General features: G+C 45.3%; 1 protein-coding gene across 3 annotated transcripts; it reads right to left on the reverse strand.

The window, feature by feature from the left end:
• Window positions 1-557: 557 nt before the first annotated feature.
• Window positions 558-4,318, reverse strand: LOC109436420 (serum amyloid A-2 protein). Of its 3 annotated transcripts, none has more exons than XM_019714973.2 (4): window positions 4,198-4,318; window positions 3,526-3,617; window positions 1,214-1,352; window positions 558-832 (listed from the first exon to the last, which is right to left on the reverse strand). In XM_019714973.2, the coding sequence occupies exons 2-4, from the start codon at window positions 3,614-3,616 to the stop codon at window positions 670-672; spliced, it is 393 nt and encodes a 130-aa protein (XP_019570532.2). In that variant the 5' UTR covers window position 3,617; window positions 4,198-4,318; the 3' UTR covers window positions 558-669. The 3 variants fall into 3 exon arrangements, with proteins under 3 accessions (XP_019570532.2, XP_019570531.2, XP_019570533.2); XM_019714972.2 differs by having other exon boundaries at window positions 4,178-4,312; XM_019714974.2 differs by having other exon boundaries at window positions 4,092-4,239.
• Between the last annotated feature and the right edge of the window lie 14,112 nt (window positions 4,319-18,430).

Below are 18,430 nucleotides of genomic sequence, written 5' to 3' on the forward strand. Positions count from 1 at the left end.
ATATTTTAACTGTTTGTGCCTCAAGTTTCCACAACTGTAAAATAAGGAAAAGTAAAATGTGGTGATCTCATGGTGTAATACAAGAAAACACTTAGGGCAGTATCTGGTCCTAGTTAACTTGCTGAATATTAACTGTCATTATCATAATCATCTTACTATTAACTAGTGTTAGAAGAGCTTAAAAACCAACCAGCAGGAGGACTGACATATAAACCACTAACTCTGACAAGGAGGAATACAGATTTTCAAGAAGCCATGAACAAAATGCCATGGAGGCATTTACTGTTAATGTTAAGTTTATGGGCTGACAGATATGGTGCATTGAGACCTGGACACAGGAAGGCCTGGTAATCGCAGCAGTATAACCAGATGGTCCTAGAGGGAAGCAGGTCTGACTTGGAGATGGGTTGTGTTTGCCCTCTATGATGCTGAGATTGTCTTTCATACACCCAAACACACAGGCACAGGTGAGGCCTTCACATGCATGTCTGTCCATCACCCCTGAGCACCATATGGGACATCCTTATACCAAAGAATAACACACAGTTTTCAATATCTAATCTCTTAAGCATTTATTAGACATGTGCCTTCCAAAAGCATCTAGGGATATAGAACTCAATGACCCTGGGCTCGCAGCCCCATCGCCTGAGAGCAGAGTGAGGAGGGAGCTCAGTACTTGTCGGGCAGGCCGTCAGGTCTGAAGTGATTGGGGTCTTTGCCACTCCGGCCCCATTCGTTGGCAAACTGGTCAGCCTTCGAGTCCTCCTCTCCGCGGCCACTGTCTCCAAACCTCAAAAGGTCTGTGACTCTCTGAGAAGCCTCTCTGGCATCACTGGAATGGAGAGAGGCAGGGAGGCAATGAATCAGCCCACCATCCAACTCTCTCCTTTCCAAAGGATGGCTCTGAGAAGAACCAGGAAAGAGGGGCTAAACACTGACCCTGCCCGGGCACAGCCCACTCTGACCCAGCTGACACCCCCTTATGCTGGGTGGACAGTTCACATAGGACAGGGTGGGCACCACCCATTCCACTAGCCTTGCTCTGGCTCTTCCAGCCTCTCAGGCCCCACACTGGGCACAGAGGGGCAGCGTGAACAAGAGGAGGAGGGGCCACTGTCTCCAGAGGAATCTTCTCCAGTGTAGGTCCCTCCTGGATCTCCAAGGCAGCGAGGCTCTGCTCATCCATCCCTGCATCCCCAGGAGCCCCTGTTACCTGATCAATTTAGCAGCCGCGACGCCCCCAGGTCCATGTTGTGCAGCATCATAGTTCCCGCGGGCGTGGAAGTATTTGTCTGCACCTATGAAATTGGCTTCTTTCATGTCAGAGTATGCTCTCCGCATGGCTTTAACCCCTGAAAGGGAATGAAAATGTGAGATGAAGGTAATCACATCTTGTGAAATAGAGGAATAAAAATGTTTCTTCTATTAATTTTATGATTTCAGCCTTTGGCTAAGACCTTTGAGATTATACTGGTTTGAGAAAAATATTCCTGTACTTTTCACTCCTGATTTAACATTATGACAATCAGACTTGGTACAAGTTTCATTGTCTGACCTCATTCAAAGTTCTGTTGCTAGTTTGTCTTTGGCTGTGTGATGTGTGGAAGGAAGAGGTGGGATGGTCTTTAAGGGACGTTTGGTTGTACATGAACCTCCACCTGGAAAGATGGAGGGAACCCCCAAGTGAGGCGTGAGGACAAAGGTGATCCTGATGGAGGTGCAGACACAGGGCTCCCACCTCGTCAGTGGCAGACATTCATCCCATCCCTGTGGGCAAAGTGAGGGCAGCTCGTCCTGAGTGGATCCTGATGTCTGGGCACATTTGGCACCTGGGCAACTATCAGAGTTCAATCAGCAGGTGATAAAGGTGAGGTCCCTAGAGAGCTTTAAGGAAACGGGGTAATCGATGCAGCCCAGGGCAACCGACCACCAGCTCTCAAGTTCAGTGTCCCTCAGTAAAATGGGGGTGCATTGCCTCAGTTATGTAGAATAACTGAGAAAATACTGTATAATGTAGAGAACATTGTAAGTGCTCAATATACTATCACTTCACTGCTCTAGTTTTTAGGAAGAGGGGTTGTTAAAGGAAGAAAAAGAATGAAGTTTGATGAGGAGCAGGGAGTCATGCACAGAAGGAATTTGATCAAGCTAGAATTAAATGACAAAAAAAAATTTTACATAACTCATTAGGAAAAGAGAAAAATCTAATAGCGTTATAATCATGGTTTATATAATCACCCCATGAGATAACTGATCTTCATTTTATATGTCATTTTTGGCATTGGGAAAGATAGTTTTGTTGAGAGTTATGACATTCTTACTATACCTATTCACTGATTTAAATAGGTCCTTGTAGTCCAGACTTGCAAAATAAGCATTTCCAAAATGCCTAACATATTTGATCACCTAGGGACAACAAACTGGAGCTGGTTCTCAACCTTAGCATCCACAAAAATCAACTGGATGCTTGGTAAAGTCCAGATTTTAGTCTCAGCCCCGAAAATTGTGATCTAGTGGACCCAGTTACCTGCATTTCACAAAGCACCCCAGACTGCAGATGATTCTCATGCAAATGGCTCTAGAACAACCCTTTGAGAAACACTGACATAAAAGATGAAAATATATTTTTAGCTGGGTCTATGAGAATTTAGATAGGATTAACAACACACTCTTAAAACCATTACTCAGAAACTATGCTATCGTTTCCTGGCCAGGTCTCAACCCCAGTAAAATGATGGTTTTTCAGGTAATTCATTGGGCCTTTTATTGTAGGCAGAGGAGCTCTATAGCGTTTCCTTCCAAAGGCACCACATCCTCACTATTGGCCATTTGCTCAGATAAAGAACAGAATACATGTTCACAAATCCCTCCCTCTTCTATGTGCGCTCTTGTCTGGGAGGCAGCATAGCACCGTGGTTAATAGCAAGGTCTGGGGATCTCAATGACCAGGATTAAATCCTGCTATGCTTGAGGACTATGCAGGTATCTTAATCTCTTTGTGCCTCCGCTTCTCTCTTAAGAGATAGTGGTACCTACAACACAGGCCTGAAGGATTAAAACATGAGGATGAAAGCAAGTTTATTTGTACATGTAACACACTTAGAACAGTGCCTAGCGCATAGTAAAGGCTCAGTTAACCTTGGTTGTAATTCCTAGGTGGATGGGGAGTGTGAACACTCTTCACACCATTGATGCACCCACTTCATGGCTACCTGAGAGAAATGAGCTGTCCCTGAAGTCCCATGAGGGGGCAGTAGAACCAGACTTGTACATAGGGAACATGCACTTCTGAACTCCAGATCTCTTCCTCACTCCTGCTGAAAGTTGGGGCTCAAACCTTATGTGGCCTAGGGCCTGGGGAGCTCAACAAAAGAGTAAGAAACTGTCCAGAAAAGCCTGGGGAAGACCTACCCTGAAAACAGTGCTCTCTTTCTACCCACTTGTAATTCTTCCTTGTGGGAATGTGGCCTCTGCTCAGGTGAAACCTGGGTGCAGCCTCCCCCCATCCCATCCTTTCGTCCTTACCTTCAATAAATCCGCTGAGGAACGTTGGCTTAGTTTGGCTGCTGATGCCCAGGATTAGGGAGCAGAAAATGATGATCGTGAAAACCTTCATCCTGCAGCAGAAAGTCAAAGAGACACAACCAAGGATGACACATTTTTGTCTTCTTTGATAATGTTGATCCATTCTTGCATTTCAAAATGGAATCCAACTCAATTTTATATTTCTATATCAGTATCTTTATCTATCCATCTGTGCAGATTGTATTTCAGAAAATCTACTTCTACATTTTTATTTGTCTGATGAAAATCCCAGTGATTTCCTGTACGGGAAAGTGCAATGGGCTTTTGTATAAACCGTTTTTCATTTCAGTCATCCTCTATCAGCCTTGAAACCAACTGTATAGGCCTTTTCCAAACGGCATTTTAGGATTTTTTTCACTGTTATACCTCTCTGTAGTAAGAGATGAGGTAAATAATCCATACATATTTGTAGGATGCCGGCTCTACCCATCACTACCTCACACAGAAGAAGCACACGACAAAATCTTTGCCCCCAAAAGTATTCACATCTGGTAAATTTTAATCACCAGAACAATGGATTCTAAGAAGATGCAGAGAGCTGGGATGCAGTACAAGACAGCTAGTGGGGAGAAAGAATCTCCAAAGAGGAAACCTGTTGGAAAGTTCTAGCACCTCCCGTTGGCTGTTCGTTCCTGCTGAGACTCCTGGCGAAGCTGAGCTGCCTGAGCCTTCTGCCTGGGGGATGTGCCTGGTGCTATATATACTGACACTTTGCTAGTGGAACAAATGAGCAGAGAGGGTTGAAGCAAAACACTGAGATGTGCGAAATTCCTCTTGGTCAGAACACAGCTTCCAGAACATGATGGTTATTTTTCACACACATCCAATTTCCCAGATTGTGCAACCTGGCATCTCACAGGGATGCAGCAAGTTGGGATTGTCTGGCTGTTTTCAGTCTCACAACTTGTGGGAAAGCATTCTTTTCTTTTTTTTTTTTTTTTTTTTTTCCCACAATAATGTACTGACATGTGCTGTGAAGGGTAGTCAATATTAGAAAAGAGATTTGATTGAAGAATGTGAGAATATAGGGTAAGTGGTACAGTGGACTGTGCTCCATTGCAAGGGACAGCTCAGGATGAAGCTGAGACCCCAGTGTACAGGAGGAGGAAAGAAGGACAGACAACGCAGGAAAATACAACTCCCAGCACCCATGGCGGGTGGACTCAGCCCTGGGAATGGGAGTCCTCCAGGCTCAAGTGTCTTCGTGATCAGTTGCTGTTGAAAGTCATAACAGCTGGTGATATTCGGAGGGCGCCATAACCCAGGAAAGTTGAACTGTGGTGTACAAACTTGCTAAAATGTCGAGCAGAAATGACACACCACAAATACGAGCAAGAAATGGCCCACTGGCTGTTAAATTGTCAGAATAGAAGAATCAGGGAGGATGCAGAGAAAGTTGGGATGTAGCATAATAATACTGGGAGGGTGCAATGTTGGAGAACAGCTGTTTCAACCAGAAAAGAAGGACTGGGCTTTCCTATGGATAAACTAAGTAAGATTACCGTGGGAGGAAATTTCATGCAAGCACTATCCTTGGGGTGGAGCCCATGGACTCCACTGTGCCCCATGTCTGCCCTTTCATTCCTAAGAGTAATTTAAAGTCCTTTGGATTTCTCTAGAGAAGAAAGAGTGATGGGTATGTATGTGGCAGAGATGACAGTGGATGGATCTGGACCTTCCTACACTGGACTAGATTAGACTCTGACTAGAGCCAGAGGACAGCAGTAGGGCAAGTCAAACTCAGCCCAGGGAATACCAGGTCAGAATTTGCCTGGAGTCCTTGCCAGGAGACAAGAAATATGATCAGTGCATGGGACATATGGGGAAGTATCACCAAGAAAATCACGGAGGCTTGAGAGCTGAGACATGGGAGGGTAGTAAATAACAGCCAGGATGGAGGTGGTACTTGAGGAGAACAAGGACTTCCCTTATTACAAGACTAGAGGAATTCTGAGTAGGACATTAGGAAGAGGAGTGGTGACCTAGGATGAAGCAAATCAGGCCAGGATCACACCAGTGTTTGGGAAACTTTGTGTCGGATTTGAGCCTGCCAAAATCAGGAGTGACGCCTCTTTCTGGGTCTGGGTCACCTTTCAGTGCTTGGAGGTGTAATGAGATGAAAGTTGGAGGGCAGATAACTGTCAAGGACTCCCCTGGGCCTTTGGTTCTTACCCAAAGCAATGCTGAGCAACATTTGGATTTTCCCCACACAACTTCCATTCCTGGGAAAGATGGGATTCCCTGTGGTCCGGGTAGTCCAGGTTCCTGAGCTGGCTCGGCTCACTTGCTCTTAGGAGTCAACATGGTGGGGAAAGGAGGCAATTGTCGACTCTGCACAGCCATTGGTCATGGGTGTGCTTGGGGGACTGCGTCATAGAGCATGGCATGTGATGGCCACACACCGTTCTCCTACTCTCCTCAGGGCAGAAATCGTGGGCCGGTGATCACACCCGGTTATAATTCTGAGTCCCTTTGGGGCCATTCTGTGCTGGAAATTCACTCCCCACTTTCTCACGTCATTAAGTCATTCTCTTCTTTGACAGAATATTATAGAGAAAGCAAGCACAATTTCTGGACACCAAGAAGAACTACCTCCTCACAAGGACTTTAGCTAGCATTGCAAGTTCTCTTCTTTTGTCACTTAACGTATTCTGTCTTCTGGAAAGGGACACACAGTTCCTTGCAGGACCATGCCTAGAATAATAGACAATAGTGGCAGTCAGCTATTTTCACTTGTTTACGCTGTAAAAGAAAACCATCCTGTCATGGTGACATAAAGCCCATAAAGGGATTTCCTAAGAGAGTCCATGAGTCACTGCGTCCTGGTTTTCAGGGACAATCTCAGAGCTTATTGTCCCAGCCTAATTGTTAATAGGGACACTCTTTTCACTCTCAAAAGTGATCTGGTTTATATACTGAATTAGATGGTACCCCTAGTCTAATAGCCATGTGTTAACCAGGTTGTTGAGACACCTAAGAGATCTCCATTTTTCTGATATAATTGATTAAAGTGAAATATAAGAACACCAAGGCTATTAAGAATCAGAAAACCAAAGTGAAAAAAATTTTAAAGGCCCCACAGGATACTAAAATCGATCATGACACCTGAGACCTAAGTCCAGGCTCAAGTACAATAGGAAGAATGGTGAGCAGTTCCATGAATATAAAATGAGGAGAGTAATGGTACCGACCTCATAGGGTTGTTGTCAGGAGGACGTGACTAATGCTGACAGGGGCTCGGATCAGTTTGGGGCACATGGAAAGCATTTCACAAATATTAGCTCTCTTGGCTTAACCAAGAAAATTTATAATAATTTATACTTTACAGAAGACAAAAAGATTAATTAACATATTATTACTAAGACAACATACTATTAACACGTTAATAAGTACAATTACCATCAGAATTACAGATTTAAAGATCAAGCTTTCATTGTATAGGACATATCAATAATCTGTGAAATCTGGGTGCCCCTCAAGATTCCTTTCTCTCAAGAATAACTGGCAACAATGGTGTTTTTGATACAGGAAACCATCTGCATTTCTTGCAGCTACAAGAGAAGAGGGACCATTCTTGCGTTTCCTTGGTAGGACTTCTCAGCAGCAGTTAGGAGGTTGTGCTTTTCTAACGCTAAGCCTGGGAATTCCGCTAGATAATGCTGAGAAAAAGAGATAGGTTTCAGATGCTTAAAACTTACCACAAGGAAAAGTCCAAAGGAGGATTGTGAACTGAAGGAATATTGAGTATATATCTCTTGCATGTCAAGACCCTTATTTAGTTCAAGTTAACAAAATAGGATATCACTACACCACAGAGGCTATTTGCACCCGCATCTGGCTGTATGCGAATCCCTGCCCTCTCTCCAAAGGTAAACCTCTATTCTAAACTTTGTGCTTGTCATTCCCTTGCTTTAAAGAAATGTTTTAATCACCTTGTGTATCCACAAACTATATACTGTCTAGACTTTCACCTGTTTTTGAACTTTCTGAAAAATAATTTACATTGTATAGATTCACTGACATGTCTTTAGATGTGGGCATGTCTGTTGTAGTTGTTTTTCATTTTTCAGTGCTGAATAGTATTCCAAAGCATGGCTATCTCACAACATATTTCAATAAATGGGTTGTTTCCTTTTTGCTATTACAAACAGTGCTGCTTTTAACGATCTTGTACACATGTCCTGGTGCAAGAGTTCCTACGGGTACAGACCCAGGGGTGAAACTGAATCTGACTGTGGTGAATTTGGTTGATAGGTCGACCTGTTTTTCCAAAATGGTTGTACGAATTTATGTTCCCACAAGCAATGGGTGAGTGGCCCCCTTGCGCCACATTCTGAGTCATAACCCAGACTTTCCAATAAAGAAATCTGATAAACATTTCAACCATCAAGTACATAATTCCAGCTAACTGTCAAATTTGTGGAGTTGTTTTTCAGTCTGTACAACTTGGTGTGTTATGAAATCTTAATGAAGAATAAACCATAGACAGCTGTTCTATTTAATGAGTGCATGCTGTGTGTTACATAATATACTAGGTGCTTTGTCATGTGCTGTTTAAATGAGAAAACAAAACCATGGCATAGTTACTGTTACTTCTATTTTGCAGAACTTATAACTGAAGCCCCGGAAAAGGACAACTTTTCCCCAAAGTCATATAACTAGTTGGAGCTGGTGTTCAGACCCAGATCTGATTTTATCTAAAGTTATACACCCTTTTTCAGCCCTGTTGGTGTGGGAGAGGGAAAATTAGAACAAAGCAAAGAAGCCAGTTGATTGGCAAGGCTTAGCTTCAGATGTTGCAGCTGTAGTAATAAATAATCTGATCATCACTCTTTTAGAAATGAAACACAAATGCCAGATGGTTCTGTAGGACTAGAACTATAGACATGCACACTCTTCTGAAAAACAACCAGAAAACTTAAGTTACAAATGGTTTATGTTTTAAAGTTACAATACAATGTTTATCGCAGGAAAAAAAATAAAAAGGAAAATTCAGGAAACATCACCTAAAATCCTCCCCGCCCAGATAAAATTACTCTGAATATTTTGTTAATAATATTAACTATTTTTGCCTTTGGTGTAAGAAATGGGTGTGTGGGGGGGTCTTTTCTTGACACTTCTTTTTCCTCATAACTCACATTAATCACTCCAAGGTGTGTTGAATTTACTGCCCAACATTTATCTCATATCTATCTACTTTCTTTTGCTTCATCGGCACCACTCTGGTCCTTGGTACTTGCCGAGGCCTCTGCAATAACCTCATAATTGGTCATCTGGTGTCCGTGCTTACCCACCTTTAATCCATTTTCCTTGCAGCAACCAGAATGGTTCTTTTAAACAGACATTGGACTGTGTGGATCTCCTCCTTGAAACCCTTACATTGAACTCAGAATAAAATCCAGGTACCTAAGCTGGGCCCTTAAGGCCTGGCCATATCATCCCATTCTCATTACTCACTACAGCAGGTTCTCGAACACTGTAGCTTTGTTATAATGTTGATGAGATGCCACAGGAACCCAAGTCTTGTTTATATCAATCAGCCTGTGGTAAATTTGGTTCCTTATGCATCCTTCCTTTAAAGGCCCTGAACCTATCAACACATTAGGTGAGGACTTTGTGCACTACCGGCCTTTTTGAGTTCCTTGAATTCAAGTTCTTTCCTGCGTCAGGACATCTATCTTCCCTGTTTCCTTCATCAGAAATGCACACTGCCTTACCCTCCATTCCTGTCACTCCCCCGTCAGCTGTGTGCATATGTGGGCCACGTGCCCATGCTCTCTAAGCTTGTCTCATCTTTCGTCTGTCGCTTAAATGCCACTTTCTCATAGAGACTGTGGGGGCGGAGCCCCAAAGAGTAGTTTCCAGGCTCTCGGCCTCACATAGAAAGGTGTTGGCTCAGGTAGTAAATGGCCAACTGTGATTGCATGGCCATCAGCTGTGGCTAGTTGGCCGTCAGCTGTAACCAGTGAGCCATTGGCCACTAATATAACTGCTGTGGCTGTGCTAGCAAAAAGGAGGAGAGGGAGAGAAAGAGAAGAAGGATGGGGCTAGCAAGAAGATGGCGGCTGGGCTGGCAAGCGTGGATGGCGGTTTGCGGACAGTGTGTATCCAGCCTCCAGTGAGAGTATAGTGCCGCCAGAGAGAATAAAGTGGTATGACTCCCCTACCTATGGCTCCGTGGGTGTTCCTTTTTGGCCTCACCATATCCTGCGTTCTTGTATGGGGAGCGGGACCAGAGACCCTGCAGGCTTCCCCGCACGACAAATGGCGCAGCGAGCAGGGTCTCCCGCCTGACACATGGCGTAGTCGGGCAGGATATGGTGCCGGCCAAAGCTCTCCAAAGGACGGTGGAGCAGTTTGTGTGTATGAACACTTAGTCTGAGGAAGACCAGGAGGAGCAGCTGCCGGAGAGATGGAGCCCCGTGGAGAGGTGGAAAGATGTGGACGGTTCTCCCACCAGCACAGGAAAAGCCATGCAGCTGCTGCAGAGATGGAGCCCCGTGGAGAGGTGGAAAGATGTGGACGGTTCTCCCACCAGCACAGGAAAAGCCATGCAGCTGCTGGAGAGATGGAGCCCCGCAGAGAGGTGGAAAGATGTGGACGGTTCCCCAACCAGCACAGGCCGGAGAAAGCGAAGGTCGTTGCAGCCCTGTGGGCCGGGGAAGTTCCTGCTCAGGCAGCCCGGATGCAGGACTTATAGTCCCAGGAGGTAACGCTTGCTGAGTCCTCCATGGGAGATGAGGGTGAGGTCAAGGTCATCCCTCACCCCCAGGACAGCCCTGGTGAATGACTATGGACTATGGGGAATTGCCTTCCATCCCTAATTTAATGGACCGCTTGACTGTTTGTTTGGGAATTGTTGTTAGTGGAACTGGGGGATATTTGCTTTTGTTTCTTGACTGGCCGCCATTGAGAATATGTAAGCACCTTGATTGTGAGTCGCTGTTGTTCCAGCAGGGTACCCCGAGAGGCACAGAGAGAGTGGCAGTGCCCTGAGAGACCTGGCTGTGTCCAGGAAGTTTGGCTGAGCCCTGAAGATACCCTGGCTGTGCCCAGGAAGTCGGGCTGTTGTGTCCAGGAAGTGTGGCTGTGCCCACAGAGAGTGGTGGTGCCCTGAGAAACCCTGGCTGTGTCCGGGAAGACAGGTGGTACCCTAAGAAGTCCAGGAAGTCTGGCTGTGCCCAGGAGTACTGGTGGTGCCCTGAGAAACCCTGGCTGTGTCCGGGAAGACAGGTGGTACCCTAAGAAGTCCAGGAAGTCTGGCAGTGCCCAGGAGTACTGGTGGTGCCCTGAGAAACCCTGGCTGTGTCCGGGAAGACAGGTGGTACCCTAAGAAGTCCAGGAAGTCTGGCTGTGCCCAGAAGCACTGGTGGTGCCCTGAGAAACCCTGGCTGTGCCCAGAGAGCCTGGCTGTGTCCAGGATATTGCATTCACCCCCAGGCTGGCTCCCGGCCTCACATAGAAAGGTGTTGGCTCAGGTAGTAAATGGCCAACTGTGATTGCATGGCCATCAGCTGTGGCTAGTTGGCCGTCAGCTGTAACCAGTGAGCCATTGGCCACTAATATAACTGCTGTGGCTGTGCTAGCAAAAAGGAGGAGAGGGAGAGAAAGAGAAGAAGGATGGGGCTAGCAAGAAGATGGCGGCTGGGCTGGCAAGCGTGGATGGCGGTTTGCGGACAGTGTGTATCCAGCCTCCAGTGAGAGTATAGTGCCGCCAGAGAGAATAAAGTGGTATGACTCCCCTACCTATGGCTCCGTGGGTGTTCCTTTTTGGCCTCATCATATCCTGCATTCTTGTATGGGGAGCGGGACCAGAGACCCTGCAGGCTTCCCCGCACGACAAATGGCGCAGCGAGCAGGGTCTCCCGCACGACAGAGACCTTCTCAGATCCTCCCAAAATTCGGCCATTCTCTCTCATGGTTCCTCGATGATTTCCTTTGCAGCACTTAGCACTGTTTATAAGTACAGATCGATTTATGTGTTGTCTAAGTCCCGTCTCCTTTACTCGACTGTAAGCTCCACACGAGTGCAGGGATCCTCATGTCTGACTGTTCCTCGTTGCGAACCCAGAGCCCGCAGAGACTGTTCCCTGGGTAATTACTGAGAGAGCGAATCAAAGAATTCTGAAGCTAATTTTGTCTCTTCTCTGTATCACGAACTATTTCAACAAATGTTCAGAAAACAACTTGTGTTATGGTGATGAGATTATGTTCTTTAATATTTGTACGTTTGGGAGTAAACATTTTCACAAACGGTTTTGACTGTCTCCTGTATGCAGGCAGAGTGCTAAGAGCAGTCAGAGCCGACATTTCTGTGTTCCTGTGTGTTTTTGTAGGTTGGATCCCAGGGACCGTGAAGGAATGGAAGCTTCTCCTCCATCTCGTGCAGAACCGGAGCACAAAGCCAGCCCCCCTGACATCACCAAATGGGAACTTCAGTGATGGGCCTTCCCCTATCAACGTGGAGAATGTGGCACTGCTGTTAGCGAAGGCCATGGGCCGGGATCGGGCCTGGTCACTGCTGCAGGAATGTGGTTTGACCCCTGAGCTGTCAGAGAGGTTTACCAGAACCTGCGATATCCTGAGGATTGCCGAGAAGAGGCAGAAGTAATATCTGCCTGTCGTGCCCTTGCATGCCCTCTCCATAGACGCTTGGGGAATATGGGACCCCACAGGTTTTCAGAGGTGGACGGGACGAGAGATCATCTAGTCCCAACCCCTCGCAACAGATAGGGGATGAGACTCAGCTGTTCATTCAGGTGATGACAGGAAGTGGCTAAAGGAATATTTTATTTACAGTCATTACAAAGACACTGGATTAATGTGAAAACCCAAATTTGATGTGTACTCAGTTCCTTAAGAATATTATTGGTACCAAATACCTAGTTATCTCAACCAGTCATTTTTGTTTTTGTTTTTAATTGTGGTAAAATGCAGATAACATACAATTAACCATCTTCACTATTTTTAAGTGTTTCAGTAATGTGCAGCCAATTTCCAAAGCTTTCATTTTTGCAAAACTGAAACTCTACCCAATAGACAACAACTCCTAATTTCCGCCTCCACCCAGAGCCTGGCAACCACCAAGCTACTTTCTGTCTCGGTGATTTGAACTACATTTCCCTAATGGTTAGGGATGGTGAGCATCTTTTCATATGCATATTTGTCATTTGACTATCATCTTTGGAGAAAACACGACAATGGGTTGTAGGGCAGGGCCTGAGAGCTTCCCTTGGAAGCCCTTCCAACTCCAATTTAAATGGGGTTTGTTTATTAATATTCTCACTCCCACATGTTATTTGTTTATGAAGTAACCATGTTAGTTGAGGAGATTTTCTGAGAAAGGAGACTTCACAAAACTTCTTAGAATTTCAGGAAGGGGGAAAACTTAAGGATTCTGGTCACCAATGTGTGGCGGCTGCAGGGGTGTGTGTGTGTGTGTGTGTGTTGTCTCCCCATATCAACCAATCTCCAATATCAGCTGGGTGTCCTATAATTCAACTCAATTCTGACACTATCTACCAGGACGGAGCATTAGCTTCCACAGGTTAAGGGCTCAGTCCCACAAGACTGCTCTCCACATCAGATGCCAGACAGAAGTCCAGACTGTTACCTGTGCTTCTGACTGACTGGCTATAAATCACCTGTTCCCACGACCCAGGCCTTGATTTTGACTAATTTGCTAGAGCAGCTTGGAGAACTCAGAAAAACATTTTATTTACTAGATTTTCAGTTTTTATAAAAGGATGTTAAAAAGAAACAACAGGCCCAAAGTGAAGTCACTTTTGCTAAGCCCACCAAGACTTAATATCTTACCTAATTGCAGTTTCAGCCTCTACCAGGAGTGTAATTTTAAACCCATCAGTCTGGTCAACACTAGTGAGATAATCTGTCATGCAGGGTGTCATGTGTGGTCTCAGCTCCCACTCCCTGCACAAGAACACAGGATACGGTGGGGCCAAAAGGAACACCCACGGAGCCATAGATAGGGGAGTCATACCACTATATTCTCACTGGCGGCTGGGTTGGAGACACAGGAAGCAGGAGCCACACGATCCCCCAGCCTGCCATCCGCTTCTCTGCCAACCCACCTCACTTGCTAGCTGCAACCCGCCATGCTAACTGCAATCCGCTTGTCAGCCACACTCCTCTGCTAGCGTAGCCATGGCAGTTATATTAGTGGCCAGTGGCTCACTGGTTACAGCTGACGGCCAACTAGCCACAGCTGATGGCCATCTGATCACAGTCGATGGCCATTTACTGCCGGAGCCAGCACCTTTCCACGTGAGCCCGAGAGCCTGGAAACTGTACTCCTGGCTCTGTCCCCACATAATCTGTCTAAAGAGACCCTTGCTGCCCTTGCCTGAAACAATCCTTTCTTTTCTTTTGCTAATAACTTTATTGACTGGACCAGTTTCTGCCTGTAAAAATCCTTTGATCTTGTGCAACTTTTCGAAATACCTCTCTGCTTGCTAGATGGGAAGCTACCCAATTCATGAATCACCCAATAAAGCCAATCAGATCTTCAAATTTACTCAATATGCTTTTTGTTCTTTAACAGGTTACACATAACTCCAGACAGCCAGATAAGAGATGGATACTGCAAGGGGTGGGGAAAGGGTAAGGACCTTCACGCCTTCATGTCCTCTCCAGCTCTCCTCTCACGGAAGATCCACCTGTTCACCAACCTAGAAGCTCTCCAAACCCAGTCCTACTCGGTTTCAATGAAGGCTTCATTACACAGGCATGATTGATAAATCATCCATTGGTGATTGAACTCAATCTCCAGTCCTCACCACTCACTGGGGTCGGGGATGGGACTGACAGGTCAACCCTCAAATCACATGGTTGGCTCTACTGGCATCCAGCCCCCCATCCATAGTCGCTTTCCAAAAGTAATCTCACTGACATAACAAGACACCGTTAGCTCTCTCACCAGTTAGGAAATTCCAAGCGTTTTAGCAGCTCTTTGCCAGAAACTTCACAAAGACCAAATATACTCATAGTTGTCTTATAAATCTTAATATCACACCTTCCCTCTAGCACCGGTTGGGATTGGTCTGTATGGATTGTGTTGAATGTGAGTCTGTACTTAGGTGACGAACGAGAGCCCTCCCTTTACTGTCAGTCAGCTTTTGTTATTACACTGTGACTGTTCAAAAGGGCCCAGAGAAAATCTCAGGAGAAGGAAATAGTTTTTAGGACATATTACGGCAATCCTCATTTACCAAAACGGAACAGAGAAATTTCTAGCATTAAAGAAAAATATATCACATCATCAGAATTCATTTCCCAAGGCAAACAAATTTTTTAAAAAATCTTAGTTAAATATTTAAATTTGAACAGTCTACTAGGACATTAGGCATTGTTTTCAAATACAACTTGTATCTCTGACATGCCTAAAAATGTGAGGCAGCCTGTGGTTCATGGTTGCCTCACTTTTACTTTTTTTTTTGCCAGATCTGACTGGCCATTAACAGGGCTACCGGGTAGCACAGTGGTGGAGAGCTTGGGTCCTAGGGCGATTGTCTGGCTTTAGTATCTGCTCTGTCATTTTCTAAATAACCTTGGGGATGTTACTTTGTTTCCCTAGGTTTCAGTTTCCTTATCTGTGAAATGGGCATAATTGCAGCACTCACTCAGGGTAGTTTGAGGATTAAATGAGATCATGAATGTGAAGCATGAAGCACGTAGAGTGAGGTCAGAGCTACCTAGTAGTGACAATTAAATGGGACTCAAGTGCAGAGCACAGTGCCTGTGACATGGTGTGTGGGTAATAAATGTCAGCTGTTGTTTGAAAGGTTTGGAATATCATCGTTTCACCCCGTGTTGATCAGACCCATGTAAATTGGTTTACATGAATCAGAAAGCGGGAAGACCAAAATGGAAGTTAATGTCTTGCTTGTTTGTATTAAACTTGTCACTGCTTTGGTCAAGGCTGACAGCTGGGGAGTCATCCTTGCCCCCTCCCCTCCTCAACCCTCACTGCTGTTAAAGAGAAAAACCACAGGCCCAGGTCACAGATTAAGCAAAACATCACGCCACACCAAGGTTCAACAGCTACAGAGTGTTAGCTGATAGTGACGCGAATGTCTTAATTTCTGATCACATCTCTCAGTTACTCTGAGTGTGATTAAAAGGGGGGATTGTTAAAGAGAGGACCACAGGCCCAAAATGGTGTCACTCATGCTAAAAGCCATGATACCAAACCTGGATTTAACACCTGATCTAATTGCAGAGCCTACCTCTCCCAGAAACATAGTCTTAATCAACTCGTCTGAAATTTTCTGGTCAACACCAAGGAGGTAATCTGTCTGTCACTGTGGGCGCTCTGCATCCCCCCACAGAAAGAAGAGGCAGTCTGGATGATGAAAACCCTTCCTGATCTCATCCCGTAAAAAAGATGTCCTGGTCCACATACACGGTTGGATTTTTTTTTTTTTTTTTAACACCTCCAATTACTAGGTAAATCCTCGCAATTCTATGTAGTAATGTTTTCCATTCGTCTTTTTTTGTTGTTTATTCTCTATTGGCACCACCCACATTGCCATCACTTTTTGCCTAGACAGTTGCAGCAGTCTTAAGGGACCTTTCTTTCTTCACTTCTAAACACTGCCCTCCCCACTACCACCTCCTCTCAGCTCATGAAATGTAAGCAAACTTAGGTATCAACCAGTCACCTGAGGCACAAACCTGCAACACATCAGAATCACCAGAGGAGCTTGTTAAAAACACAGATGCCGGGGATCCTGCCTGGACCTGGAGCCTGTAGATCTAGGGTCTAATTTCATCGCCCTCAGCTTGCTCCCACCCCCACACTGTTCTATTTTCAGATGTAACTTATCGTCATTATAGATAAACCAAGGCCCCCAAGAAAGAGTGCATGTTCTGTTCTCATGGGAAGTTCACTGACGATCCTCGTGCCCTTGAGGCACAGCCTTAATCATGCGTCTTCCCCATCGGAAACTTTCAGTGGCTCCCCTCTGCTTTCAGAATAAAGCCCAAGTCCGTGAACTGGGCATTTAACGCCCTCTACGACCTGTTTTCAAACTCAGCTTCTCTGTCTCAGATCCCGAATTGTCTCATCCTGGGTTCTCTGTTTCCTGGACCCACCTGCACGAGGCCCTCTGCTTGTGGTCCTGCTCAGGCCTGACCTGCCCTGTGCCCCAGTGCCCACCTGCTCAAATCCCACCAGGACTGTCCCTGCAGGTTCTGCATGCCAAGGGTTTGCATTTTGATTCTAACATGCAGATAACAGAATTTACCATCTGGACCATTTTGTGGCAGAACAAGGGCTGCAATCCCCTTGTAACTTCAGAGGGAGGTCAGAGCTACAGTCAGCTTTCCCCACCCCTTCATTTAAAAGAAATCTGGGTACTAGTCAACTTCCCCAATAACAACACAGACTTACAACATAGTGCTGCTCTGCTGAGATGACGAGCCTGGAGTTTCCAGTCAACCCAAGTCTGCGGATCAAATCCAGAACACGAGAGGCCTGGAAAATTCCCACTTGGTGGTTCCAGAGGGCTCAGAAAAATACTCACCAGCAACATGAGAATGTTTTCCCAAGATAATAGAATGTTTCTTAATAACAGAGAATGTTTTTCCAGATTGTAGTTTCTGTCTTGCCCAGGTCATCCATTATTCCAGATGGATGACTCTGAATCCATTGGAATATTCGGTTAATATTATATATTCCTCCAGTGATCCAGGCATATTGACATCTGACATAGTAGGCAAACCTGGTTTAGTGACATAGCGTCAGTGTTCTTAGCGCCCTGGTTGTGTAGCTCCCAGTGCCAGAAATTGCTGCTGGAGACCAGTGCACATGAGGCAGGTGAATGTGCATACAAGTGCCCACGGGGTGTGCACCTGCTCACTCCTCCCATCAGGAGTGGCTCTTCCTGTCCCTAAGTGGGGCTTCTGAGGCCACAGGGAGCCAGCGTTTCTGCCCTTGTGTATGTACACACACACACACATGCACACGCACACATGCACAAAAACCCACCTTGGGCTTTCTGGAAAGCGCACTGGCTAGTGGCTGCTCCGGCCTCCCTCTCCTGAGGCTTGTGAGAATCCAAGTTCCATTTCTGAAGTAAACCTCCTTGCTGTCTCCTCCTCTGCTTCTGAATCCAGGTGAGTCTGTCATGGATGAATGCAGGTTCAGATGGCAACAAACCTTCTGAAACCGAGCAATTGCACCCAACTGCCCTACTGGCTTAGCCTGTCTTCAGAAGACACATCAAACTCCCCTTAATGTGGGTTTACACAAATTAGGATTTTAGAACTCAAGGTTTTACCCGATTGTCTTCTGGCTGAACGCTGATCTACACTATCATAACCCCAAACAACATTCCAAGGCCTTCTAGTCAAGAATTAGTGACCAACCCACACATTTACGGGCAACTGATTTTCAATATGGATGCTAAGACATTTCAAGGAGGGAAAGAATAGTCTCTTCAGCAAATGGTCCTGGGATAAGTGAGTAGTTCCATACAGAAGAATGAAATTGGACCCCCTATCTCACACCATATAAAAAAATGGACTCAAAAATGGATCAAAGATCTAAAGAGCTAAAACTATAAAACTCTTGGAAGGAAACAGGTAAAGCTTCATATCTTTGGATTAGTTAGGCAATGGTTTCTTAGAAATGATATCTAATCCATAAGCAACCAATAAAAAATAAATTGGACTTCATCAAAATTAAAAGCTTTCTTACTTCAAAAGGATACTACCAAGAAAATGAAAAGACAACCTATAGAATAGGAAAAATATTTTCATCTCTTACATGCAAATATTATCAGATACCTGATAAGGGTCTAGTATCCAGAATATAGAGTGCTCT

This window comes from Rhinolophus sinicus, linkage group LG06 (assembly GCF_036562045.2).
Source record: "Rhinolophus sinicus isolate RSC01 linkage group LG06, ASM3656204v1, whole genome shotgun sequence".
Classification (NCBI taxonomy): domain Eukaryota; kingdom Metazoa; phylum Chordata; class Mammalia; order Chiroptera; family Rhinolophidae; genus Rhinolophus; species Rhinolophus sinicus.